Here is a 26,130-nt window from a genome sequence, read left to right as displayed (position 1 = left end):
AAACAAGTTTTTGCTAACTGTCTAGCTAGGTTTGAGAACAGCTTTGCAGAAATCCAGGAAAGATTTGTTCCTAGCCCTCATGCTTAGCTGATGTCTGTTTAAAGTGTGCTTCCTTTCCCTGCAAGACAAATTTGATTGTGTAAGTGTGGACTTAAAACCAGTGGAGGTCCACTGAACCAGCCCTGCTCAATCAGGTAGAGAGTTAGCACTTTACCATACATGCAGAATTAAAACACAGACTAAGTGTTGAGAAATTGCATGTACACAATGAAACATAGGCAAACTACGCTAAGAAATTTCTTTCATCAAGCATCTCCTCAGAGAAGCTGGGCTGAAAACCAGATACTTTCTCCCTGAAGAGTAAGTCTGAAGGTGCTGACCCTTCTCTGATAAGTGGTAAGAGTCAGGCAGATGGTAGGGAATACGTGCAGGGGCTGTTGAGTGGCTCCTTGCTACCAAAGCTCATCCTGAGCTGTATCTGCTCTGTATTTCACTGTAGAAAGACTTGGCTAGACATGGTTCCCAGATACTAGCCCCTCTCTCTCAGAGTGCAGCCCACCACATTGGTACTGTTGCATGAGTTTTATCAAATGCACCAGTGCCGAGGGCCAGCTTTTAAAACTTAAGAAGCACCCAGTTAACACTGAAATTAATGGCACTCAATTATATGCCTCAATCCCTTTACAAATTCAAGCAAAGGCAATTGGCCTTGAACCCAAGGCTCCCAGAGTCTTCAAGAGTGCCCTCCCCATGGTATACCCTTTACTTTGTCTGTAATAGTGCCTGTGTAAATGTACAGAGCAGTTTTGAAGGCCTAGACACAGCATTGATTCTGTCTTATTTTACAGGAGGATGATGGTCAGACTGAGCGAAGAATCAATCCGGCATTGGGACACGGCCAGTATCATTTTGCCATGAGTGGAAAATCTTACCAAATTGTAGCACAGCATTTCAGGGACTTACTTCCAAAGGTAAGATGTGGATTTTTTAACTGGTGTGGGCTTGCCTTTCAGGAGATTCCAATTGTCCTGGTATAATTAGCTGAAGGGATCTGTACTAGGACATATTTTGGGAACAATTCTAACCCTAAAATCCTTAATGGATGAATCTCTGACATTAACATATGTTAAAAATCCCTAGATTTTTTTCTGCACATGAGAGGAGCTGATCTGTGTTGTGATGTGAGGATGTGACTTAAAACATTTGTGCCCATATGCCTGGCCCTTGCACAGCACTGATTCTATCCTGTTTTGGAGAACAGGAGAAAACATGGTATTACACATTATGCACTTCAGCATGGCTTGTCTGTTTCATGGAGAGGATAATCTCATGAATTCTCTTCTTGTAATTGCCTGCCTGGTAATTTGTTTTCATCAGGTAACTCAAATGACACACCAGGCCTCTTGTCCTTATTGTGATTGTTATTTTTTCAAAATATTGATTAAGAACCATTGTATCTTTGATTATCAGCATTTCCTACTTCAGAGTCTAGAATCAGTTGTTTATAAATATGATTTTTTTGTGATTTCTATTCAAGATCATCACTGAAATCACTTGCTTCAAGTGTTTAAAAAATAATTTCCTTTTTTCTCCTTACAGCTCCTGCTGAACGGAACAGTTTTTGCTAGAATGTCTCCTGGTCAGAAATCCAGCCTGGTAGAAGAGCTTCAAAAGCTGGAGTAAGTTCATAATGAGTTTGAAAGTGTTTGTTGAATTTCCAGGCTTGAAAGACGTCTAATAGGAGCTAGCTTTTGTCTAGCAGAGCGTTTCATGGAAGTGCACAAAACTTAAACTTCCACAGATAATCAACTTTGCAATTAAAATCCAAAAGCCTGTTAAAAAAAGACGCTGAACACTGTGCTGGTTTGGCAACCTGTGGAAGATCTAACACTCCCATGATTCTGGCTTTTTTTTTGTTCACATCATCCTTCATTCTTACTTCCCTCTGGGCCTGAAGGAGGGGCACTTGTGTCCCTAAGATTTTTTAGGAATATCTCCCAGCACTGTAGCTTCTCTGATGCTTGCAGTCTTTTTACTGCACTACTGCTGGCTCAATGGGATGGCTTAGAAAATGTGGCAGGGCAATCTGGATTGGTATGCCCTGTGCTGCTCACAGTCACAGAGGTGTATATATATTCCTGAGTCCCAGGCTTCTTGTTGCCTGTTGTTCAGCTGTTTCCCAAGTCTTTTGAAGACCCTCACCTCACCTAGACCCAGGCCTTGCTCTACAGCAAGATGAGTTTTAGGCTGTTTCAGATTAACAACCTGGTGTGCACAGTTGTGAGCACCTCAACTGCTGTCTGGCCTCCCTGGATCACCATCAGTGCCTTCCAGTGAGAACTTATCCTGCACTGAAATCAAGGCCTTGGGAGTAAAAAGCACTTTCAGGGCTCATCATTCCACAAGGTTATTTCAGCCTCAGAGTGGAGAACTGTCTCTAAGATATCCTGTTAAACTCATGTTCTCCTTTTCCATCTGCTCCAGCTGTCTCTGTCACTCCCTGTCTGTCCCAGGAGATTCTGGCAGTACTGGACCCCAGAGTCTCCATTCATGTCTATTCCCAGTGAACACGAGGTACCTGTGCCTACAGTCCTTCCTTTCTGAACAGGACTGTCCCCATTAGCCCTGTCCCCTGGTGTGATTGACCTTAAAATCAGGGAGACCAAGTCCATTGTAGTAAATGTAAAGCTTCATGCTAATACGTTCTTTATTCCATCACAGCAGAAACTCTTTACTGTAGTCAGACCTGAGGTGCAAGCCCAAGGCCCATGCACAATTCAGAGCCCTGGGATTATATTTTGGTCTTTCAGCTTTCCAGAAAAGATTTTAACAAAAATCTTGCATGACTTGCACAAATAACTTCCAGGGACTAGGCTCTGATTCTTCGCTTTCCTTGGAACTGAACTCTAGGTCATTTTATTTTTTTAGTTACTTTGTGGGCATGTGTGGAGATGGAGCCAATGACTGTGGGGTAAGTGAAAATTCTTTAAAACATATTTATTTTAAAAATGAGAAATGAATGCAATGCCAGTGGAATATTCCAAACTGAGCACATGCTGGGGATGGGAGTGCACTGCTTCTTCACAGAGCAGCTGTAGTGTCACCAGTATTGATTTAGACCTGATCCTACAGTGCAGTCCTTACCATGCAAGAGCTGTCCTAGGCAGAGATTTTTGCAGTGTGTGGTCTCAAGGACTGATGCATTTTCTTTGCAAAAAGCCACCAGAAGGTTCTCCAAATCCTCCACTGGGGTTTATGTCAATATCTTCAGTGTTTGGGGTTGGAGAAGACAGGTGAGGAGCTTTCATGGGGAACAGCTGTAGTCCTACAAGGTTTTTGTAAAAGAACATTTTAGAAGAGCAGGAAAGCTTTGGTTTTTCTTTTTCCAAAAGGAAGGGTTTATGTTCAGGAGGCACCCACAACTCCCTTCTGGGCAGGTTCATATCTCTCTATGACTTCATGCATCCTCGTGGCAGTGAGAGCAATGCCACCTCAGCAGTGCAGCTCTTGCTTGTCCTAACACAAAGTCCCAAGGATTCTCCTGGGGGAAGGAAGCAGAGAACCTAGTCTATCTGCATGAGGTGTGACAGCAAGTAAGCGCTGACAAAGGAGGCAGAGCCAAACCTGTCTTCTGCAGGTGGTAGTGGATGGCTCTGGGGTCTGTGGAAAATGAACTTGCCAATGCTCTCATTCCCATTCTTTTCCTGGTCCCAATGCCTCACCACATCCCACTGGAGGAACCCCCTGGGTGGAGCACACATAAGGAGTAAAGAGGGACTGCTTTTCACAGCACATATCCTGTAATAAGGGATCACTGCTTGGCAGACGTGAGTTGCTGTGTCTTCCTGGTTTGTGAGTGTTGAAGAAGAATGTGACTTTCAGGCTTTGAAAGTGGCACATGCAGGGATATCACTGTCAGAGCAGGAGGCGTCTGTGGCTTCACCTTTCACATCCCGAACCCCCAGCATAGCCTGTGTGCCAGAGCTAATCAGGTAAGCACAGACTTTTGTTCCCTATTTCATAAAGAAGACAGTTCCCACTCCTCTCAAATATTAGTGTTGGGTGTTTGCAGCAAGCCACAATGTGTATATCTAGAGAAAAATAAATGTCTTTGATCTTGAAATTGCCATTTGCCTAGTCTCTTTCTGAAATTCCTTTACATTGATTACCTGCAAACTACAAGAGGAGGGTATTTAGAGTTGAGCTTTATATCGTCAACAGTATTTTAAATGCAAAAACATAGCAAAATGAGCAATGCTTCATAAAGCTGAATTGAATGTCCACAAACCAACCTGTACACTACTGTTGGGCCCTGCCTCTGATACCCTATGCAAGAAAAACTTGGCATCTGTTATTCCAGGATCCTGGTTTTGCTAACTGGGGCAGGGGGAGTGTGTTACCCTCATCGAATACCATATGTTCACTGCAGGAGGAGAGGACTTGTTAGCTTGAACTCACTGAGAAGCTGCTTGGCTTTGAATTTTTTTCCTCATATGGAGTTGTTACCTGCACTATTAATATCAACACAAAAAGTTACTGGGGTAAACTGTATTCTACAGAACACAGGTGTTCTGTAGAATCAAGCCTGTTTCCTTGCAACAAGACATCTGCAAGTGAAGATTTCACTTTCATTCAGGCCAGATTTTATTTATTTCACCTCCCAGCAAGATACTGGCAGACTTCACTGCTTGTGACACATGCCTTGTTTTTCAGCAGCCCTTTGAGAGGACTAGCAACAGGAGCACCCCTCACCTAACTACTGTCTTTTATTTGTGTCTTTACACAGGGAAGGCCGTGCTGCTCTTGTCACTTCCTTCTGCATGTTCAAGTACATGGCACTGTACAGCACAATTCAGTACCTTGGTGTTCTCCTACTTTACTGGGTATGTACTGGGAACATGTTGGCTAGAGCTGGATAAGCAACACTCCCTTGTAGGAGAAACAGGGCATAAAAGCCACTATAAAACTAGAGTATGGAGCTTTACCTTTACCTGAGCTGCAGACTTCTGTGGTGTGATCATATGGTCCTCCGGTACTCTCACACGAAAATCAGAAAGATTCTTCCCATTAACTTCTGCCATTGGGCTCAAGATCCAAGCTGGGCAAAAAGAAGGCTGAGATACTGAATGGTGTTTTGGATGAGGGCATATGTCTGTGAAAAAGAAGAATCTGGTGTAAGCCTATGCTGTTGCAATTTATTCAGCATTTAAACCATGAATTAACTTGACAGTAAGCAAATCCCCTGGAGTGCCTTAAATCTCTTTTGCATGGCTTCTTCCCAGATGGAGAGAAGGGTTTTGCATTCAGAAGTTATCCAGCAATGAGAAAGTACATCACTTCAAATAGTCTTCTTTTATATTGCATGGTGTGAACTGGAAGCACAGTTAGTTCAAGCAATGTGCAAAGTGAGAATATTCACTGCAGGCCCAGTGGTGACAAATCTATCGGCAGGGTGGTGAAATGTGCGGTCCCCTTATCTGCAGAGTAGCATTTCAAAACAAACAGCAGAGCATTAGCTCCATGGATATAGTGTGGCTTTCTGGAGATGATATAAACAAGCCCATGGCAAATGTCTGATTTGTGATATTTTTTCTTTGTGTTCCTCTTTTCAGCAACTAAACTCCTTTGGGAATTACCAATTTTTGTTTCAAGATCTGGCTATTACCACTGTCATTGGCATGACAAGTAAGCCCCTTAGTCATCCTATGTGTTAATGAGAGAATGATCTCAAATATTTTTCACTCCTTGGGAATGCATAATTCTATGTACAGAAAAGAAGAAAAGGGTGACTAGACATCCTGCAGAGTAATCCTCTCTGTAGAATATAGGATGTTTGGATTAGTAGAAGAGGGATCTTGTTTGAGAAAAGCTCTGAAGTAAGATGGGTAATTCTTAGTGGTGCATTTGCTGAGCATGTAGGTTGTTGCTAACTGGGATGTTATCTCTAGAAGGAGTAAAATCACACTTTATGCAGTGGAAAGTCTATTCAGGCTTTTTCCAGTTGACTTAGGAAGGCAGATTAAGGGGATACCTAAGGTGCCATGCCTAAATGAAAAAGTGTAAGGATTGACTGTTTGGAGACCATCTCACCCTTGAAGCTGTGTAGGCAAGAGCCACAAAAGAAAAGAGAGGTGGAAATGGAGAAGAAAGAAATGACAGATGTCAGACATTATAGAGCAGGAAGTTGTAAGCTAAGAATGAGAGGGAACCAGTGTTGAGGCAGAAAGACAATGTTGTTGAGACAGAATAAATGCAGGGAGAGGTTCAGAAGCAGGAATGGCAAGGACAGGGCCATTAAGAGCATACAGCAAAACCACATCCTGATGTGTTCCATCCTTGCTGGAACACAGACAATAGGAAAAGACTTTGGTTAAATCAAGCCTAAAAGAGCCAGCCACAGTACTGGGTGCCAAAAGCTACATTGCTGTAAGTAGCCCATCTGGAATATTGCATCAATGTATATCATCATGTACAAAGCCTGGATAACTTTGTTAAACCTAAGAAGAGAGGAAAACCTGTTGTGTCAGCTAATGTAGTCTTCCTCCAGCTCAAATAACCAGGCACTTGCCATTTAGTCCAGGAGGATGCACAAAACATGGGCAGCAGAAAATCCCAAGCCACAGGTGACAAGTGACAGAAAGAGAATAGGAGAGCATGAGTATGTTTATATCCTTGGTCCTGACAGTAGCAAAATAAAAGAAAAATCCAATATTTTATTTTCAAAATATACCTCATGATAGTCATACACCATTAATTAGCCTTTTCTGTGTCAATATGATTTTGTAAGAAAACAACTCTGTATTTTGTACTTGATGTATTGTATTTCGTACAAACTTCGTACGTTTTATAATGAATATTATAGACTGGCCATTGATAACAGTATTATACAGCAGCACTGCTTGTATTTTGGACACACTAGTAAATATTTCTGTGCATGTTTCAGTGAGTTTCACAGGTGCCTACCCAAAGCTGGTTCCCTACAGGCCTCCAAGCCAGCTTATCTCACCCCCATTGCTGCTCTCTGTTGTACTTAACATCCTCTTCAGCCTCAGCATGCAGATTTTCGGGTTTGTGGTGGTCCAGGAGCAGCCTTGGTATTCCAAGACTGATATACACCGGTAGGTCGCCTTCTTGGGACTCTTAGTAACACAGGGTTGACCTAGTGGATGATACTATTGATCAGCTTAACTGCAGGCCTGATCAGCAGCTGCAAGCAGACCCCCTGCTCCCCACAGGGTGCAAATATTTTAACCACTGTTGTCTGCAGGTCCCTAAGCTCTCCAGCAATCTGCCACGCAGCACAGTGCATGTGGTGAGAATGCTTCTGCTGAGCACAAAGAGGAGGACTTGATTGCAAGAGAGGCCAGGGTATCTGAGTAGGTTTGAGCTACTGAGCAAGCTGAAACCAGAGGGTGAGATTGGGGGCATTGCCAACAACTGACATCATGGCTGTGAGGGAGGATTCCTTGTCAATCATAGTAGAAGTTGGGGGAAATAACCAGAACAATAATTATTCACTGACCAGTGTGACACTCTTTTTCAGTGCCTGCCTCTCAATGAAGAATCACATGGAGAATTCTTCCTACAGCCTGGGGCTCCATGGGATGGGAGATGGAGCCCATGAACAAACAGACAATGGCTACAAGAGCTATGAAAACACCACAGTGTGGCTGCTGAGCACCATCAACTGCCTCATTGTAGCATTAGTGTTTTCCAAGGGAAAGCCTTTCAGGAAACCCATCTACACAAACTGTAAGTATGGGGAGAGAGGAAGGCATATAATTCAAATCAGGAGGTCAAAGGCAAGAAGCTGAGATTGCTCACAAATCTGTGGCTTTATTTGGTTTTTTTTCTCCCTTCAGATGTGTTCATACTGGTGCTCATAGGGCAGCTGGGCATTTGCCTCTTCTTGATGTTTGCTGATATTGATGATCTCTACTCTAAGATGGATGTGAGTATTGTCCTAAGGCAAGGGGGAAAGTTTCTTCCTACTACCAGTCCCATCATAAGTGCAGTGGGGTTGTTTTAACAAATGGCACAGACTTTTCCAGGGATACATGGCACCTCTAAAGAAAAATGAAATTTAAAGAGATGGATTTTAGATGATGGTATTGTAGAACCTTCTGGATGACTCCTAACTAAGATCTATGCACTGTGACAGCTGGACAGCTACACATGTACTTTTGATTGTTTCAGCACATTGTCTATGCAATAGAAGATGGCATCACTGAGCTTAAAATGCTTGGTGTGTTGGTGGCTTGATAGTTGTGAAGCCAGGACAAGAATGGGGCTAAGCTCTGCAAATTTAAAGTACAGCACCATGTGCTTGTGTTTCTCAAGCTGTGCTACTCTGAGCAAAGGTCCTCTTGAAATGAAGATCTACCAGTTGGTGCTCACAGAAGCTCTCATTTCTCAGTCCTGAATCTCTTCAGGTTCCCTATTTCAATCTCAGAGAGCCTGCAGTTTCCCAAAGCATTATTTGGGTTTAGAACAGTGATAGAGAAAGGCTAGTGTGGGCTTGCATGACAATAGACAATCTATCTTGATCCTTGATTAATAAATACCAATAAGGGCTTGATTTATTTTGTCTGTCAGAATGCAAGCTGGAGTTGTGCAAATCCATCCTAAGGGAAATATGAGGGAAGGACAAGATCTACATCAGCTGTAGGACAGGGTTGTCAGTGGACATGACGATTAGTATGTCAAGACTGGGAGATTTTAACCTCCTCCACTGTGACACTCTCACAGTCTTGCTGTAGGTGTGACAGGAACAAAACAACAAAAGTAACTCACAGCTATTTTTTCTGTACATTTGTAATCAGAGAGATGAAGTGTGGTGGCTTTGAATAACAGGTACTGAACACGGTGCTGCTTCCAGTCCTGTATGTTTGCATGACAGTCAGCAAGTCGATTTAGAAATGGAAGTAATGAAACACGGAGAAAGGAACATAATCAAAGGGTGTGGGCCTCGATTTTAAACGCCAAAAAGCCCAGCAAAAGCTGCCTCACCGTGTAACGATTTCCAGACCAGCGGCTCAGCGGGCAGAGCCAGTTAGAGAATCTGCCACGAGATGGCACTTTAAAGCAAGTCTTAGTCCTGTTGTGGACAGTGGTGGCACAAGATATTGTCAGCACTGCAGCTGTGAGGGGCTAAAATGCTTTTGGGGAGAACTGCAAAACTCCCAGCCCAAGCAGTCTGGAGGAAATACACTGGAATAAACTGAATTTGCTGAGAAGAGAAAAGGGTGGAGTGGCAATAAAAAACTCTTCAATTGCCTGGCCTGAAGAAACTGCTGATAAAAATTTTGGATCAGAGCTTCATCTCCAAAAGAAATTGAGCTACAGCCAGAAAGCTGGTGCTTCCAGCTGTGGGAAGCTGGAACCGGGTTTGGAGAGGAAATACTCAGACTTTGAACTATTTCTTACGTTAGAAAGGAGGCAGTTAGATTTCTTATTGCAGTTGTATGGTATTGTTTTCTCTGTTTTCTGTACTGCATCATAGGTTTAAAATCATCTTTATCAATAATTCCTGAAGACAAGTAGCAATATTAGCTCATCAGCTAGTGTAGAGTGTACAGCCAGTGTGGAATTCTGGCTTTTCATTACATGAAGCTGATGCAGGGCCTGGAGCACAAGTTTTGTGAGGAGTGGCTGAGGGAACTGGGTTTGTTTAGTCTGAGGAAAAGGAGGCTCAGGGGAAACCTTAATTTTTTCTATAACTACCTGACAGGAGGCTGTAGCAAGGTGGGTGTCACTCTTTTTTTTCCCATGTAACAAGTCATAGAGGGGAAATGGCCTCAGGTTGTGCCAAGGGATGTTTAGACTGTAGATTAAGAAAAAAATCTTAACTGAAAGGGTTACAGACTGGAACAGACTGCTCAGGGAAGTGGCTGAGTCATCATCCCTGGAAATATTTAAAAGAAGTGTAGTTGTGGCACTTAGGGACATGGTAGACTTTACAGTGCCAGGTTAATGATTGGACTAGATGATCTTAAGGGTCTTTTCCAACCTAAATAATTCTATGTTCTATGACACAAGTACCCACCAGTGTCTACTGTGGGCACATGTTACTGAACAGTTCCTGCTTTTTTCCCAGCTTGTTTGCACCCCTACCACGTGGCGGATCTCCATGGTGATAATGCTTGCAGTCACACTTGCTGTGTCCTTCCTTGTCGAGGTGAGTGTGCCTTGATCAAACTGGTCAGCACTAATTGGAGAGATGAAAGGGTCAGGTCTCGCTCTTCCTCCCTCCTCCTCAGCCCAGTTTTGGCAATACCTAGTAAAACAGAAGTGATTCCTGCTACCTCACCCTTACTCCTCTTCCTCAAAGCATCTCATCTGGATGATCAGATATAAGGGAATGCAAGGCCAGGTCACCTTTTTTTTCCTCTGGTGAGCGGGATCTATTAGACCCTGCCCCAGCCTAGGAAAATATGGGCAGTCTTTGGTGTTTTCTACTCTGATCCTGAAAACTGTCAGAAGGAGCTCGTTACAGCTTTCTGGTGGAGAGCTCTGGTAAAGCTGGTGTGAGAAGTGGTCAGCAAAAGCCTGTTTAAGGCATGTGGATGAGCAGGGCAGGGTGGGAAACCTAGGTCTCCACTGTTTGCCCTATCTCTGTAGCATGGATGAAAAGCGAAAACTGCCGTCCAGATCCTCTAAAATTTTCCTTTTGCTTTTGCCTTTACAGGAAGCTGTCATTGAGAACAGGCCCCTATGGCTGCTTCTGAAAAAGACCTTCCGGTACCACTCAAAGAGCCACTACAAGAGGCTGCAGCACGTGTTAGAGCAGGACTCAGCCTGGCCACCTCTGAATGAAACCTTCTTCTCAGATTCTATGACAATAACAGTAGAGGGAAATATGGGAGGCCATAGCAATCCAACATTTGACAGCAGTGAGGACTCACTCTGAAGGAAACTGCAGTGGACGCATGTCCAGGACTGTTGCAGGTGGCTGTAAAAGGACTCTCTGAGAGACTTAAAAAAGAGGCAAGACTGTCTCATCACTGCTTCACCGCTCTAGGACTAATCAGCTCTTGCTCATCTTTAAATTGACTGGAAGTAGAAAAGCTGGTTGCAGTAATATAAAGCCACAACAACATTTCTTCTGTCCCCTTGCCCATGTACAAATTGCTGGCAGCTGCACACTGAATAACTTGCTGAATATTGGCAAAGTGTTCGTGGTTGAAGCACCCCTCTCTTGAACTGCATTATGCAGTCCATACAGGTGGGAGCTGTTCCAGGTGAAAAGTAACTAATTGAGATACCATCACTACTCTGGGGAGATCCCCTTTGAGGAAACAAGTAGAACGTCCTCCTGACAGAGGCTGCTGAACATAGGCAGGTGCTGGGGTTCCTCAGAGGGTTTCAGATACTGTTACCTGGTGTCTGTCTTTCGTTGGAGATTTTAACCCTTCCAGCAATAGTTGGCTTTCAGAGCTGGAAGGAGCTGCAAATAGACAAAGTTTTCTAGAAGCATCCACTCCCAGCACTGTTGTGCTCTTCCCGTGATGGGAACAAAGCAGAGCTCTCTTGCTAGCTCATTGCTACCAGGCAGCCTGTTTGCCCTCTTGGTTTAAGACTTGTGATACTTGCATTTTCTGCAAAGCAGAAATTTGCAGTATTGACCTGCAAAGCAGAATGATTTAATTATTTAACAATTCTTTTTGGAGAGAGGTATTTGTTTGGGATATTCATTTAAAAAACATACACTGAAACATGATAATTGCAAATTGTGGTCTCATTCTGAGGGTTTTCAAAAACATGCCACCCTTGTGGTGTGAACTTCCTCTGCTAGGGCAGGTGCTGCACAGCTGGGCTGCCACCAGGCATCAGCTCCTGCTTTACGAGTGCCAAAAGAAACCCACATTGAAGGGGTTATTACCCCCTAGGACCTAAGCCCTGAAATAGAGATGGGGAGCCAGCTAGGTCTCAGAATAATTTTATTAAATTCTGTGGCATGCTTTTAAGTTGAGCCATCTGAGGTTTTGGCTCTGCTTTTCAACCATAATTGCAGATGCAATTCATTCATCAGCTTCTATTCCTCGCCTATGAAATTTTGGTGGTGACTTTTACTCACTCTGCTGTGCTGTGTCTGCTATACATAAATGCAACAACACTGCCTATTTCTGCAAGTGTTACCTGCTTATGACAAGTTTGACATAAGCAAATGAGTAATACCTGCCTACCTAACACAGTTTACCTAATGGTAGATACCTGCCATGAAAGTATTGACACAAACCAGAAATGTTTCACATTTATTCCTAAAAGTATCTCCAAAGTTATCAAGAGTTCCCAGTTCACAGCAAAATCCTCTGGAAAGTGAAGGTTAGGTGCTCTATGCTCTCCTTACTCCTTGAGGCACGAAAGAGCAGGTTGGTGGAGTTACTCCTGCCATCCTCTCTTTGGATACAGTAACATTTTCCTTGGAGACAAAATTCAGTGTCCTATTTATGGACTCTGGCACACAACAAATAAGTTGCTGCAATATGACACATATTGCTGTCCAGTAGGACAACTACAGTAGCATGTAATTTATGTTTATGCCACCACTGACAGTATGAAAGTATAAACTCATGGCAAACCTGTGGCAATTGTTGGGTTGACATTATAAAGACCTGCTTGCCTGCTGCTGAAGTATATCCTTACCTGCAAGAGAACAAAATTCAGATGCTAGATGATGCTTTACCTCTGTCACTCCAACCACCCTAACCATCTCTGGCATTTTAACTGCAGTTCTTTTTTAAAGAGATCAGTAAGTCATACTAACATCTGTGGGACAGGTATAAAGTTTTTTGAAGGCTTTTCATGGGTGCTTTGGGATGGAGTGACTGATGCTTCATAGACATAAGCCACAGGGGAAAGCTGGTGAACCTCCTTTTTGGCTATTAACACACATTCCTGGCAGATGGTTGCAGGGAAGAATATGAAGCTAAGAGGGTGCTGCATGCTTAGAAGAGCTAAATATTTCCCTTGTGATGACTGTGTCCCTTCTTGGAGAGCAGTTGTTTCAAAGACTGAATGGCTCTGCTGTTGGCCCTCATTCCTGACAGAACAGTTGTGGACAGGGATATCTTACCTCCTGACTGAGCAGCGGCACACGCCTGGCGTGCTCATGCTTTTTGCAACTTCTAGGACTGACCACAGACACATCATAACTGCCCAGAGAAATTTTATTGGTACAGCCAAGGCACACTTGTTTTGCTTTAATAGCCTTGGTTTAGTAGTCCAAAGGTAGTACAAAGCACCAGAGAAATGCTGCTGCTGCCTGTGGCCTCAACAGCAGTGTAAAGCATGGGTGTGCTCTAGAACAGGGCAAAATACTTGCAAAATTGCTATTTTTAATTGCTTTATTCTCCTATGACATAGACACAAGTTTTTTTTCCTGCATAAATAGGGACACACTGCAGGACTGATCTTCCTCCACAGAGGATAGAACAAGTACATCCTGTGGATAAGAGGGGAAACGGTTATGAATGGTTACTTGCTGAGTTTGCATAGATAAATGCTTTACATGTATTTCTGCCAGACCATAAGGAGAGGTTTTGCATGCAGGATACCATCATGTCATCTGTGTTCACATTAGTGGACTATGGATGCTACATGAATGTCCTTGAAAGGGAAAAGAGGTATGAATGCTGGGACTCTAAGCTAGTATATGTCTGAACTTTCAGTGGAGTATGTTCGAAACCCTACAAAACATGTGAAAAGCTCCAGGGCTCCTGAAATTCATTGGATTTGATGTTGCCAGTCTTTCAGTGCCCTCTGGAGATGGTTTTGAAGAGAACTCCAGTGTTGCACTCTAAAAAGTTTATTTAATTTGAACCTTGCATTTCTATCCAAGGCTGAAACTTCCTGCTTGAAATAATAATGGTGGTGCCTGGAGGCAGACTGGTCCTCATAAGCTTGTGGTATTTCAGTCCAGATACAGCTTCAGTGTCTGAAGGCTGGCACACTGATTCAGTGTCTGTCTTTTGTCCTAGTAAATGTTGAAGAATGTATTAAATTTTCATGGAGGAACCAAATTTGTCAGATGAAGAATTCATTTCAGTCCCAATGTTTATGCAGAATGCACTTCCAGTGGTTATTCTAGTTCCACCAGCTCTACAGAAAAGTCTGTCATTTCTTCAGACAAGTCAAGTGGGGGGAAAATCTCTCAAAAACCTTCATCTAATTCTTTTGTTGTTAGTTAGGTACCACAATAACCAAAATTATGTTCTCAGATATCAGCAGGGCTTGTGGCCTATTTTAACATAACACATTAAAGTGAATGATGACTGGTTTTATAAGGCAGACACAATGCAGAGTAGCTAAAAGTATGGAAGTACAAGGAAATTAGGCTGTCAGTTTAGCAATAGTGTAAGCCTGATTATTGCTGGTTTCATAGACCATTAGTTTTTCTTTACAATTCTTCTTTTCCCAAATAAATATCATATTCATAATGACTTTCTTAAATCACAAAGTTTTAAAGACTTTTATGTTAATTCAGTATTCCTCCCCACCTCTCGCTCCCCTCTTTCTCCCCACTCCCCCCTTCTCCATCTCCCCCCCACATTTTTGGATACTCTCTCCTGAGTAGGAATTATTTAGAGATCTTCTAAAGGTCAGCTCTGTTAGACGGCTGTGCTGAGAAATCACGTGATTTACAGTCCCTCAAGCTGGACTTTCGGTTTCCAGAATAGTTGCTGCCTAAAGGAATTGGTTAGCAGCAGCTTCTAATTATAAGCTGCCAAGTTCAGAGCTGGAGGTTATTGATGCTCTAAAACAGCCATGGAAAAGCCTTGGAATAGAAAACCAGCCCTTTAAATGGGTTCTTAAGGCTCCTGGATGCTGTAATGAAATGTTCCCACAAACATGTCAGTCTCTCCTTACATGTGTTATGTCCATCCCCTGACATGTGTTCCAGTCAAGTTTGCAGATTTTAAACCCCTTTTGTGTGTTCTAAGTCTTCACCCTCACACTGTTGCTGAGCCAAGGCTACATTCAATATGCCTGTTGATCATTTCTGTTGGCTTAACTGTGTATGCCCAGAGATGGGTGAATCTGCTGTGCAGCCTGCCAGCCCCCCATCCTGAACTCTGCCAGCAATTCCACCTGTCACAGAAACAAATAGTTATTTATATGTTCTTTCTGGTTATTTTTTAATTGCTGTGTATTCTGCCATATTACTACAGATGTATTTCTACAGAAGAGTTAAGACTCATACCTGGGGGTCTTGACATTCCAAGAATTAAAGAAGACTGAATACTGATACCTGGGGTTTGTAGAACTTTATGAAGGGGTACTTTATCAGTGAGTCTGCCTCCTACTGTAGTTTCAGGAGGATTTAGTCCTCCTAAGGTTTGCCAAGTAACAGGTCTTGGCAGCAAAATGATCCTCATTCAGCTAGATGACCTTCCTGGTGCTTCCGGTTGACATTGCAGAATGTTCATGCTGAGAAGCTGGAAAACATTTCCTTGATTTCTGAACTTGCTTTAAAAATACCCAGTGAAGGCAAAAATCACACGGATAAAGGATATAATAGGGGAAAGAAAGAGAAACTATGTGAATGAAAGTAGAGATGGGAAGGATTGATAGGAGTCTGGCAGGCAACAGTTTAATCTCCCGGGTCTGGATATTAGATATCGTGTTCTTCTGTACTGTTAAAATGTAAAAGTAAAAATAAACTGAGGATAAGAGTTAGAGATCAGCACTGAGAACTGCAGTTCCTGCAGATAGTGATGTGATAGAGGTGGTGGTGAGGGTGAAGGGGTGGCAGCTCTGAGGTTCGCTGACCTCTTTGTCATAATCCCATGCTGCTTCAGAGCCAGGCACAGTTCACATTGCTTCCAAACTCACTGCTAAAATCATTGTTCCTGCACTAAATTACTGGAAAAAGGCAAGATTCAGCCCTTTGAAAGGTTCCTTGAGAAGATGAAGTGTTGTCCAGGAATATTTATATCACTGCCTCTCACTGGTCACGGAAAGGGCTTTGTGAATAACTGGGACTTTTGCCAGCAGAGGTGTGGTGGCTGCACATCACGTTTTTGTATCTCTAACATCTGTAGGATGACTATCACTCCCATGCTGAACTAGTGCTCAGAGATGCAAGTGTACCTTTGTACTCAGAGTGTTCATGTCAATCATTTTGCATTTGCAATTTTTAAATCAGGATAAAACATTCTCTCTTATGGTCTTGCAATGACAATTGACTTCATCTCAGGATATTTAATTGTGTGAATTTAATGGCAATAACTGACAAAGCACAGACACCCAGCTAAATTAGAATTTCTGTATTTCTTCTTGCAATGGCATTTTTGTAATGTTAGTCTTCATAACTTGGTTGTCCTGTTGATGTTCTCCAAGTGAGGGGAAAACTGTTGAGCACAAATAAGCCCTCTATTAAGGGACTGCAGATAGCAATGCTGCAGTTAAGGGAGCTGACTGTGGCATGAAACAGGAATTGCCTTTTGAAGGTCCAGGAAGATATAGTGGCGTGAATTGGAATAAAATAGAAAATTAGGTCCATGTTCCCACAGCAGCTTGTTCTACATTAACTCAATAAACTCACACCCTGACTTCTAACAAGTGATGTGAAACCTCACTGGACAACTCAGTGAAGTTCAGTTTCTGTGCTGTTAGTGTGACCGCTGAATTGTAACCTCCTGCTTCACTTGAGTACTGGTGTCTCAACACTGCAATTGCTTTCCCATCCACAGCAGCCGATCAAGCTGCACTCTGAGGAGCATAACAAAGTTCAGGTTACCATCTGCACCAAGAGCAAGGGTGAGTCATCTGCATCTCATTTTCCTCACCAGCCTGTAGAATGAAAAAACATGTTGAAATGTATCTGGAATTGCACAGCAAAGGAAGAATGGGGCAGAGGGAAGTGAGGTGGCTGGGCAGCAAACAGTGCAGGCACAGCCTGTATGGTGTAGTAATGATGCATCTGTATCTGCAGCATCTGTAATAATACAGATGAACCAAGTAATTTGTGTTAAAAGTCAAGAACAGCCTGGATTTCACTAACGAGCACCTAGATAACAACTCTGGCCTTCTGAGACCTGCTTCCTGGCTCTGCTATAGGCTGCTTCCACAAGCTTGTCAAGAAGCTTGTGAGTGATTTTTAAGGTGTCTAGACATATGACTCCCATCGAGGTATGTGCTTTCTTTGCTAGTCTCAGTTCCTTGCCCATAAAATAGGGGTTACAGCTACTCTTGCCCCCCAAAAGACACTGAGGTGAGCAATTGCTAGGGTGATGGGAGATATAAAGGCCTTGCATAGGTTTTCTTGGTCAAAGTGTTTTATGGACACTAGGAAAATGAAACTGAAGACAACCGCTTGGAGAGAGATGTTTAAAAGGCTGATCTGTGTGCTGTTGTTTTTCAGCCAGTATTATTTCTAAGAAGCACTGGTTTCGAATAATGCAGCGTAGATGGTCAGTGATGTTGTGTGTGCCTTGAAACTTAATTTGACTGCCCAAGATGTGTGCACAAGTAAAGGTAATTTTTTTTTTTTTACAGTTCTACAGGTTGCAAAAATCTGGAATCTTTTTGCTTAGTCCCTGGAGAAGCGTTTCTTTTAGATGGAAAAAAGTTCTCTCTCCTCTGTGATGCTGTCCTGATTGATGTAAGCTGCTTTGTAAATGAAGGGATGCTCCCAGGTGCAGCACTGGACTTGGACATGCCAAGGTCCTGTGCAGGTTCCTTGACAGGGAGATGTCTCTATCTGTTCTGATAGCAAGTTGTTCACTATTAGAGTAGTTTGCAGCAGGAGGTAGAAAAACTGTGGGTTGAATAATTCACAGTTGTCTTGGGCTTTTGAACACTGCCATTGTGTAATGTGCATTTCTTATCCACATTAAAAACAAGTAGGATTAATGTGCTTTCAGGAGCAGAAAGTGAAAATACTCAGATACACTGAATATGTATTTTTTTTATTTTTTGGATTCTGATCTTGCATCACTTGAGTTCAAGCAGGCAGTGTATGAGCACAGAAGTCAGTGTTAGCCCTAAACATCAAGCCACTGCAAGGCATGACCTTGGTTCGGGGACAAAATTTGACCCAAGCTCCTCATACTTAATGTTCAGAGAAACATACCATAGCATGGGTGGGAGGAGACATGAGAAGGAAAGGGGCTGCTCTTCTCGCTGCCATGTCCTAGGCTGGAGGGGTTCTGGTTCTCTACATTTAACTATCTTGTCATCTTTTCTCCTTCAACCTTTTGCTCAAGAGAGACATTTGGTGTGTTTGGGGAGGCAGAGTGCAATGGGTGTCCCTGCTTCCTGCTCAGCTCCTTCCCTCTGGGGAAGGCACCTGGCCACTGCTGTGGCAGGGGTAGCCACAGAGGTCACTGCTAATTCAAGGCAAACAGAAGTCAGTAGCATCCTGAGTGCTCTTAATTACCCTGAGGGGGCTAGGAGAATGTGCACAGGGATTTTCAATTATGTCATTCTCAGCACAGTTCAATAAATATTCTTAACCTAGTCAATAAACCTTTCATCATGTAAATGTTAGGATAATGCTCCTTCTGTTGGAATTAAGCGTTGCTGACTTAGGTGCTCATCAAATCTCACTTATGTTCTGTAAATGACGTGAAGCAAAATCCATGATCAGAGCTACAACACTCCTATGTCTTTAGGGACTCCTTCAAACCCCGTCAGGCTACATCTCAGTTCCAAGCCTAAAGATCCTGGAAATCCTAAAGGAATAACATCTATGTAAACATTAAAGTTGACTACATTCAGAATTATACTATTTAATTCATATTACTGTAATACAATGAGAGACTTCAGCTCTGCACTGCATGTGATGCCAAGCTCAAAATATTAATCTTTTGCAGATGCCAGGACAAGTCATACACCCCATATCAACCCCCAGGTTTCATTAGTAGTTGTTAATACATCAGATACTTCAGCACCACAGAGATAATCATGCCATAATGAATGAAAGAAGAAATTCATTGCAAGAGGAGAAGAATCACATTCCCAATACCTCCTCAAAGGACAGAGAGAAAATTACTATCTGATGCAAATTAATGAGATGAAATTAATGAGTATCAACAAATAAAATACTCCTCCAGTGGGACCAACCACAGGCACATAGTAAAATGTCTTCTTGGCCCTCCTCCAGTGCTTCAGGGAGGCCCCACCAAATAGGTGCATGTTGAAGAGGCTTGGAGCCCACCAAAAGGCAGGCAGCTCACAGCAGTGCCAGAGTGATTTCCACCAAGGTACCCTTACAGGCAGTGTCTGCTCAAATAAGCGGCAGAACAGACCTGGATGTATATGACAGAATAAGTTCATGTAATTAAAAAAAAACACCTCTGTAAGGTATAACAATGTAAAGCTCTTTTTGTAGATGTGTCCAATGTGCACCCAGCTGGGAATATGCTGTTGATTTGCCAAAAATGCGAGGAGGAACCATTGCTGTCTGCATGCATGTCATTAGCCTATTTGCATAATTACTCTTTCTTAAATGTTCACATTTTTAAATGTATTATAACCCTAACTGTCAGCTAAGCTGGATGCTGTAAGGCGGAGACAGTAAAGGAATTTAATTCTACTTACAAAATATCCTATTGTATGTTTAATAAGATATAAATGTTTGTTGGTTTTAAGTGATGCTTAGCAATTTCACGGTGTCTCTCAAGTATTAATTAATTAATAAGCCAATTATGATCAGGCTGAGAACAAGGTATAATGTGCTGGAAACAGAACAGTCTCTGAAGGACCAGAGGGACAACAGGTCCTGGATTCATTGTGCTTTTTAATAGGGCTGCTTGCTTCCAGATTCATTTTATGTTCCTGTGTTGGTAACAGGGGATGCTACTGGTGATCAAAGGTAAATAAATCTGTTTAAAGTCTTCTTAACATGCCAGACTAAATGGTAATGGGCTGTGCTGTGGTCTGGCAGACATACCTTGTCAGCCATCATCTTCTTAGAGGGGAATATGTGAGTGTGAGTGTGTGTGTGTGTGTCTGTGAGTGAGAAGAGAGGACTCTGATAAATAACTTTCATGATGAAATGATAGAGTCTTCGCCCAGCCCAGCCTCACATGTGTTCAGTCTGTACTGCAGTGCCAACAAAGGAATAAACCTGAAGGTTGAGATGAAAGAGAAAAGAAAGAAAAAGAAAGAAGTTTCTTTCACAGAAAGAAACTGGGGCATGAATCTGTGAGGGACACTCTCCAGGCAGGCAAATCCAAGCAAACCACCATGATGTCCAAATCAGAGCAGTCCTTGAAAACACTGAGAGATACAGCCTATAAGATCTGCCCTTCCTTCCTACCTCCCATCCTCCCAGGAGCTGCTCAGTTTAGGCACTGCAGGCACCAGCTCTAAGACACTTTACATGCCTTGCTTGCCCTTTGGTAGGCCTGGGAACTAGGGGTTCCAGGCTCTCAGCTGAAGGACACATAGTATATGCTCAGCAATACTTTTATTTTATTGTGTCAGAAGGTTAAGGTTAAAATCCATTATACACAGAAAAAGCCCACAGGAGTCAGCTGAGAAAAAGAGGATGTGGGTAGAAAGCCTGCATCAGTCCTCAGCAAAGCACTGGAGCAGAGGTGGCAGGGAAGGAAGGGATACTTTGCTTGCAAATGCTCCCAAACTACCAAAACATCATCATAAGCAACGAAAAAAAAAGCAGATATGGCAAACAGGCTGGTGCTGCTGGGGTCACATTGAATGGTGATGCTCAACTTACTCTTTCTAAAGGGATGGGAGAAGAAAGGCTGAAGTATTTAACTCACACACAAAGCTACACTCAAATGCATAAAAGAGGATTTTATGGCAATATTACTTTGATGGTTTTCTAGATTTTATTACTGCTTTGCTTTGGTTATTTCAGCAAGAATGGCTGTTGTTAGTAGGCCCAATGGCAGTTTTGTCAGAAGTTGGGCAATGACCATCCACAGTCACAGGCTCCCTGCCTTGCTCTGAGCTTTTCCTGACAAGCCATGAGTACTCCTCTCTGGATTTGCCCCTGGGCGAGCCCAAGACAGTGGAGGCAACAGCAGCAGCTCCTACTGCCAACATGCTACCAATTGCTATCTTGGCTTGTAAAGGGAAAGGAAAATACAGGCTGGAATCATGATAAGCACTTTTATTTACCCCCAGGCACGTTAATGAAAAGCAGGCAGGGATAATCAGGGCAATTAAAAGAATGAGAGACATCTACCCCATAAACAGAAGGGTTAACATCCAGGTTTTTACCCTTAGATGAAGGCATTCAGTAAGAAGGCACTGTCAGGGTGCAGACAGATCACAGTGACCGTCCTGGTCCAGGGTGTCTGGTGAGACCAGAGGCAGTGTTGGCTTGGACCCCACACCTGGGACTTGGCTGTCTCCAGGCAGTCTTTTTTGCAACATCGTCATGTCCGTCCCCGACTCCGCCGCCGCCCGGTCCCTGCGCTCCCGTCCCGCCTGCGCTCCCTTCGGGGCTCGGCTTGTGTCGCGACCGTTCCCGCTCCGCTGGCGGGACGCAGCTCCCCGGGGGTGCCCGCGGTGCTCAGCTCGTCCCCAGGCTCCGGGACAACACCGGTCGCTCGCCAGAGCCGCGCCCGCGACCAGTCTTCAACGGGGCCGCATCCTGCTGGCAGACACCCGCTCGCATCCCCCGAGCTCCGCTCACCTTCACCCCTGTGCCGCTGCTGCCGCCACCGATCTGCCGGCCCGCTCTAAATAGAAAGGGGCCGGGCACGCCACGGGGAGGCCAGAAGGGCACGGTCGTTCCCGAGGTCGCTGCCGCCTCTGCCCGGGAACCGTCCCGTCCTGTCCCTCCCCTCCCTTTGGGGCTCCGCTCCGGAGGGTGTTGCCAAAACCACCCGTTGGGTGGGAATTGTGGTCCTGCCACCCAGGATGGTGCGCACCGCCACCCTGCAGGGAGCCTCTACGTCCGAGCGGTGCTTCCTAGCGCTCCCTCCACAGCACTGACTCTGTGCCCTGTCACTTCGCAGAACGTTCTCTTGCAGAACAAGAACCCCTGGCTGCTGATTAAAGCCTGGCTTGGGAGCTGCTGTATTGTTTCACCAGTTTCTGTGTCTTTCTGTCCACATACACCGTGGAGGAGAAAATGCTGGGAAAAGCCAAGCTACAGCCACAGGAGGTGCTGCCAGTGTTCACACCTGGCTCCCTCTCTGTGGCCCCCGGTACCGAGGGGAAAACACTGTCTGCAATAAAGTGGCAGAATTTCCTTTCCCATTACAGCCTCTTTCAAAACTTCATCCTCATTTTGCACTGTGTACTCTGCCCCAACCCCTCTCTATATGCATTGTCCTCTGGAAAGAGCCACTGCCTTCTCCAGGGCCAACCGTACTGCATGGGCAGGTGTGGTGGTGGCTCCTCTCCTGCTCTTGTTAATCTTCTCTCTTTCAGTCTGTGGAGTGCTGGGACGAGGGGCTGCCCAGTGCCATTGTCACCAGCATTTCCCAGGTTGGCCCATGGGTACACTCCATCATGAGTGGCTGTAAAATCCTGTCTAGAGGCTTTCAAAATCCTAACATACACAATCCCACAGGATTATCCTTTTGGTTTTCCTCCTCAGAAATAGGGGCAAGAGACTTTTTCTTACACATTCCTTACACAATTTTTTATCTATTATATTATTATTTTAATATTTTGATAAACTAGACAGTCAATTAAATAAAGCATAATAATAAAATACTATAAAAATAAACATGCAGCAGCTTGCTTTGTAAAAGTTCTCCTACAATCTCTGAGCCTCTTATCCCTCTTCCCCCCACACCGGGAAGCCCAGGCCTCTGAAGGACGGGTTTTAAGTCTTTTTTGCAACACTGTCATCTCCTGCAGAAACTCCACTTCTCAAAGCAAACAGAAAACAGCTCAAAGTAAGCACAGTGGATTTTATGGCAATATTATTTTGGGTTTTTTACATTTTATTACTGCTTTGCTTTGGTTATTTCAGCAAGAGTAGCTGTTGTTAGTAGGCCCAATGGCAGTTTTGGCAAAGGCTGGGCAGAAAGCCTCCGTGGCCAGAGGCTCCCTGCCTTGCTCTGAGCTCTTCCTGACAAGCCGTCACTACTTCTTCTCTCTGGATTTGTCCCTGGGCGAGCCAAAGGCAGCGCAGGCGACAGCAATAACAGCGGAGGCAACAATACCAGTTCCTAGTGCCAGCATACTACCAACTCCTATCTTGGCCTGTAAAGGGAAAGGAAAACACAGGCTGGAAACAAAAGAAGCAATTATATTTACCCCCAGGCATGCTAATGAAAAGCAGGCAGGGATAATCAGGGCAATTAAAAGAATGAGAGACATCTACCCGATAAACGGAAGGGTTTTTTGCTCTTAGGCTGTGGCATTCAGTAAGAGGGCACTGTCAGGGTGCAGACAGACCACAGTGACCCTCCTGCTCTAGGGTGTCTGGTGAGGCCAGAGGCAGTGCTGGTTTGGACCCCACACCCAGGACTTGACTGTCCCCAGGCAGTCTGTGGGCTGTGTCCCTGTCCAGGGGCTCACAGGGAGCAGCAAGAAGGTGTGTGAGGTGTGTGAGGCACAGAGGGGCTTATCTCATGGTACTTACCTGGTCAGAGACGCTCTCGCCATAGCGGAGCATTGTCACAAAGTGCTCACAGTTTTCGCAGAACACATTATAGGTCATCTCCATGCCAATGTAGCTCTCAGCACGCTTGATGATCTCCTTCACTGGGAGGGGGGTGCGGGAGCGGTCATACTTGTTGTTGACCTCCCAGTCATCAGTTCCCACCACCTCCTTCAGGAGCTGCTTCTTCACCTTGGCCTTTTTGCTCAATGTTGTGTCACTACTGGCTGACAGGCATCGGATCCCTTCATCTGGGAAAGGCAGGAAGGAGATAAGCCAGGCAGAACCTATGTGGCCCCTCCAAGACCTCAAATGGGTTTCTGACTGCTCCTGGAATGGCCATCTATGTACACAGTTTTGGTCAACCACCAGCCCACAGAGGGAGACAGGGCTCCCGGGGCACCACAGCACCTCCTCTGCACCCTGCCAGGTTGCACCAGCCTTACCTGCGGACGTCAGGTGGACGACATATCCGTCCCCCAAGTAGAGGGCCCAGTGCTGGTAAACTGATCGCTTGATCTCGATCAGGTCGCCAGGCTCAGGTTGGTGCCTGTGGCGTGACATCCCAGGAGCCTTCGGTCAGGACACGGCGGTGCAGCTGGTCTGGCTCAGCGCAGGGCGCAGCGGAGCGGGGAGGTGTGGGGTGTGCAGAGGCACCTGCCGGGACGGCAGGCACGGAGGGCGTTAGTGCCGGGCACCGAGGGCATGAGCTGCCGGAGCGGCGGCCCCTCCGCGCCGGACCCGGCTCGGGGCGGCCGCTCCCGCCCGCTGGCGCAGGACAAGGCACGGAAGGGCCGCCCCTCCCACCCAGAGGATGAGATCGGCTCCCCCGCCACCCTCCCCGTCTCCCTCCGCCGCCGCCCGGTCCCTGCGCTCCCGTCCCGCCCGCGCTCCCTTCGGGGCTCGGCTTGTGCCGCTGCCGGGCCCGCTCCGCTTGCGGGACGCAGCTCCCCGGGGGTGCTCGCGGTGCCCAGCCCGTCCCCAGGAACACCTCTGGCCGCTCGCCAGAGCCACGCTCGCCGCCAGCCCCCGACGGGGCCGCATCCTGCTGGCAAACGCCCGCTCGCATCCCCCGAGCTCCGCTCCCTGCCCTTTCACATCGCCCCGCTCACCCACCGCCCGTCCCGCTGCTGCCGCCACCGCGCTGCCGGCCCGCTCTAAATGGAGACGGGCCAGGCACGCCCCGCGGATGCCAGAAGGGCAGGGTCCTTCCTGGCGTCACTGCCACCTCTGCCTGGGAACCGTCCCGTCCTGTCTTGCCCCTCCGTTCGGGGCTCCGCTCCCGAGGGTGTTGCCAAAACTACCCGTTGGGTGGGAACTGTGGTCCTGCCGCCGAGGATGGCGTGCACCGCCACCCTGCAGGGAGCCTCTACCTTCGAGTGGTCCTCCCTTCCAGTGAAGGGCAACAGCACTGACTGCAGAACAAGAACCTCTGGCTGCTGATTAAAGCCTGGCTTGGGAGCTGCTGTATTGTTTCACCAATTTCTGTGTCTTTCCGTCCACATACACCGTGGAGGAGAAAATGCCAGGAAAAGCCAAGCTGCAGCCACAGGAGGTGCTGCCAGTGTTCACACCTGGCTCCCTCTCTGTGGCCCCCGGTACCGAGGGGAAAGCACTGTCTTCAATAAAGTGGAAGCATTTCCTTTCCCATTACAGCCTCTTTCAAAACTTCATCCTCATTTTGCACTGTGTACTCTGCCTCAACCCCTCTCTATATGCATTGTCCTCTGGAAAGAGCCACTGCCTTCTCCAGGGCCAACCGTACTGCATGGGCAGGTGTAGTGGTGGCTCCTCTCCTGCTCTTTTTAATCTCCTCTCTTTCAGCCTGTGGAGTGCTGGGACAAGGGGCCGCCCAGTGCCATTGTCACCAGCATTTCCCAGGGTGGCCCATGGGTACACTCCATCATGAGTGGCTGTAAAATCCTTTTGGTTTTCCCCCTCAGAAATAGGAGCAAGTGACTTTTTCTTACACATTCCTTACACAATTTTTTATCTATTACATTATTTTAATATTTATGATAATCTAGCCAGTCAATTACATAACCATAATAATAAAATAATATAATAATGAACATGTTATCATAATATAATTTTATAATGCAGTAGCTTGCTTTGTAAAAGTTCTCCTACAATCTCTGAGCCTCTTATCCCTTTTCCCCCCACACCAAGAATCCTAGGCCTCTGAAGGACGGGTTTTAAATCTTTTTTGCAACATTGTCATCTCCTGCAGAAATTTCACTTGTCAGGGCAGACAGAAAACAACCAAAACCAAACAGAATGCGTGAATATTCCCACACTGAATATTCTTAGGATCTTCCAGCTCTGAGGTCATCTTGAGCAAAACCAACTCTATGGCAAGTGATGGATTCTGCTGCTCCTCCTCAAACACTCACCTCGTGGTTCAGGCAGTGTTCAACCAAATCCTGGCAATGCACCCACCAGGCTTGATGGAAAGGCAACCAAATAATAATCAGCCTGAGCCTGACTGCACAGACAAGCACGGTACAGGAGCAAACCCCTGCATTCAGTGAAATGCTACAGCTTCCAAGAAGTACAAGAAAATTCACCAGCTGAAGTAATGGCAGTATTCT

The 26,130-nt window shown here is 45.2% G+C and overlaps 2 protein-coding genes across 2 annotated transcripts in view; one reads left to right on the top strand and one right to left on the bottom strand.

The window, feature by feature from the left end:
* The window catches only part of LOC108495210 (probable cation-transporting ATPase 13A4), a 45,171-nt gene extending 26,071 nt beyond the window's left edge, over window positions 1–19,100 (top strand). The window contains exons 20-31 of the mRNA XM_017810648.1: window positions 849–971; window positions 1,600–1,679; window positions 2,929–2,971; window positions 3,883–3,992; window positions 4,787–4,883; window positions 5,613–5,685; window positions 6,944–7,118; window positions 7,544–7,752; window positions 7,863–7,951; window positions 10,097–10,177; window positions 10,688–10,947; window positions 18,819–19,100. Coding sequence (XP_017666137.1) covers window positions 849–971; window positions 1,600–1,679; window positions 2,929–2,971; window positions 3,883–3,992; window positions 4,787–4,883; window positions 5,613–5,685; window positions 6,944–7,118; window positions 7,544–7,752; window positions 7,863–7,951; window positions 10,097–10,177; window positions 10,688–10,909 — 1,302 coding nt within the window. The 3' untranslated portion in view covers window positions 10,910–10,947; window positions 18,819–19,100. The remainder of the gene's footprint in view (window positions 1–848; window positions 972–1,599; window positions 1,680–2,928; window positions 2,972–3,882; window positions 3,993–4,786; window positions 4,884–5,612; window positions 5,686–6,943; window positions 7,119–7,543; window positions 7,753–7,862; window positions 7,952–10,096; window positions 10,178–10,687; window positions 10,948–18,818) is intronic.
* A 3,899-nt stretch (window positions 19,101–22,999) lies between these two features.
* The window catches only part of LOC108495214 (phospholipid-metabolizing enzyme A-C1-like), an 8,176-nt gene continuing 5,045 nt past the window's right edge, over window positions 23,000–26,130 (bottom strand). Inside the window, exons 2-4 of the mRNA XM_017810656.1 lie at window positions 23,986–24,196; window positions 23,522–23,790; window positions 23,000–23,139 (exon numbers count right to left, since the gene is read on the bottom strand). Coding sequence (XP_017666145.1) covers window positions 23,020–23,139; window positions 23,522–23,790; window positions 23,986–24,103 — 507 coding nt within the window. The 5' untranslated portion in view covers window positions 24,104–24,196 and the 3' untranslated portion in view covers window positions 23,000–23,019. The remainder of the gene's footprint in view (window positions 23,140–23,521; window positions 23,791–23,985; window positions 24,197–26,130) is intronic.

This window comes from Lepidothrix coronata, unplaced genomic scaffold (genome assembly GCF_001604755.1).
Source record: "Lepidothrix coronata isolate B3197 unplaced genomic scaffold, Lepidothrix_coronata-1.0 Scaffold29, whole genome shotgun sequence".
Lineage (NCBI taxonomy): Eukaryota > Metazoa > Chordata > Aves > Passeriformes > Pipridae > Lepidothrix > Lepidothrix coronata.
The sequence above is the reverse complement of the archived record's forward strand: the minus strand, read 5'-3'. Positions and strand labels throughout refer to the sequence as shown.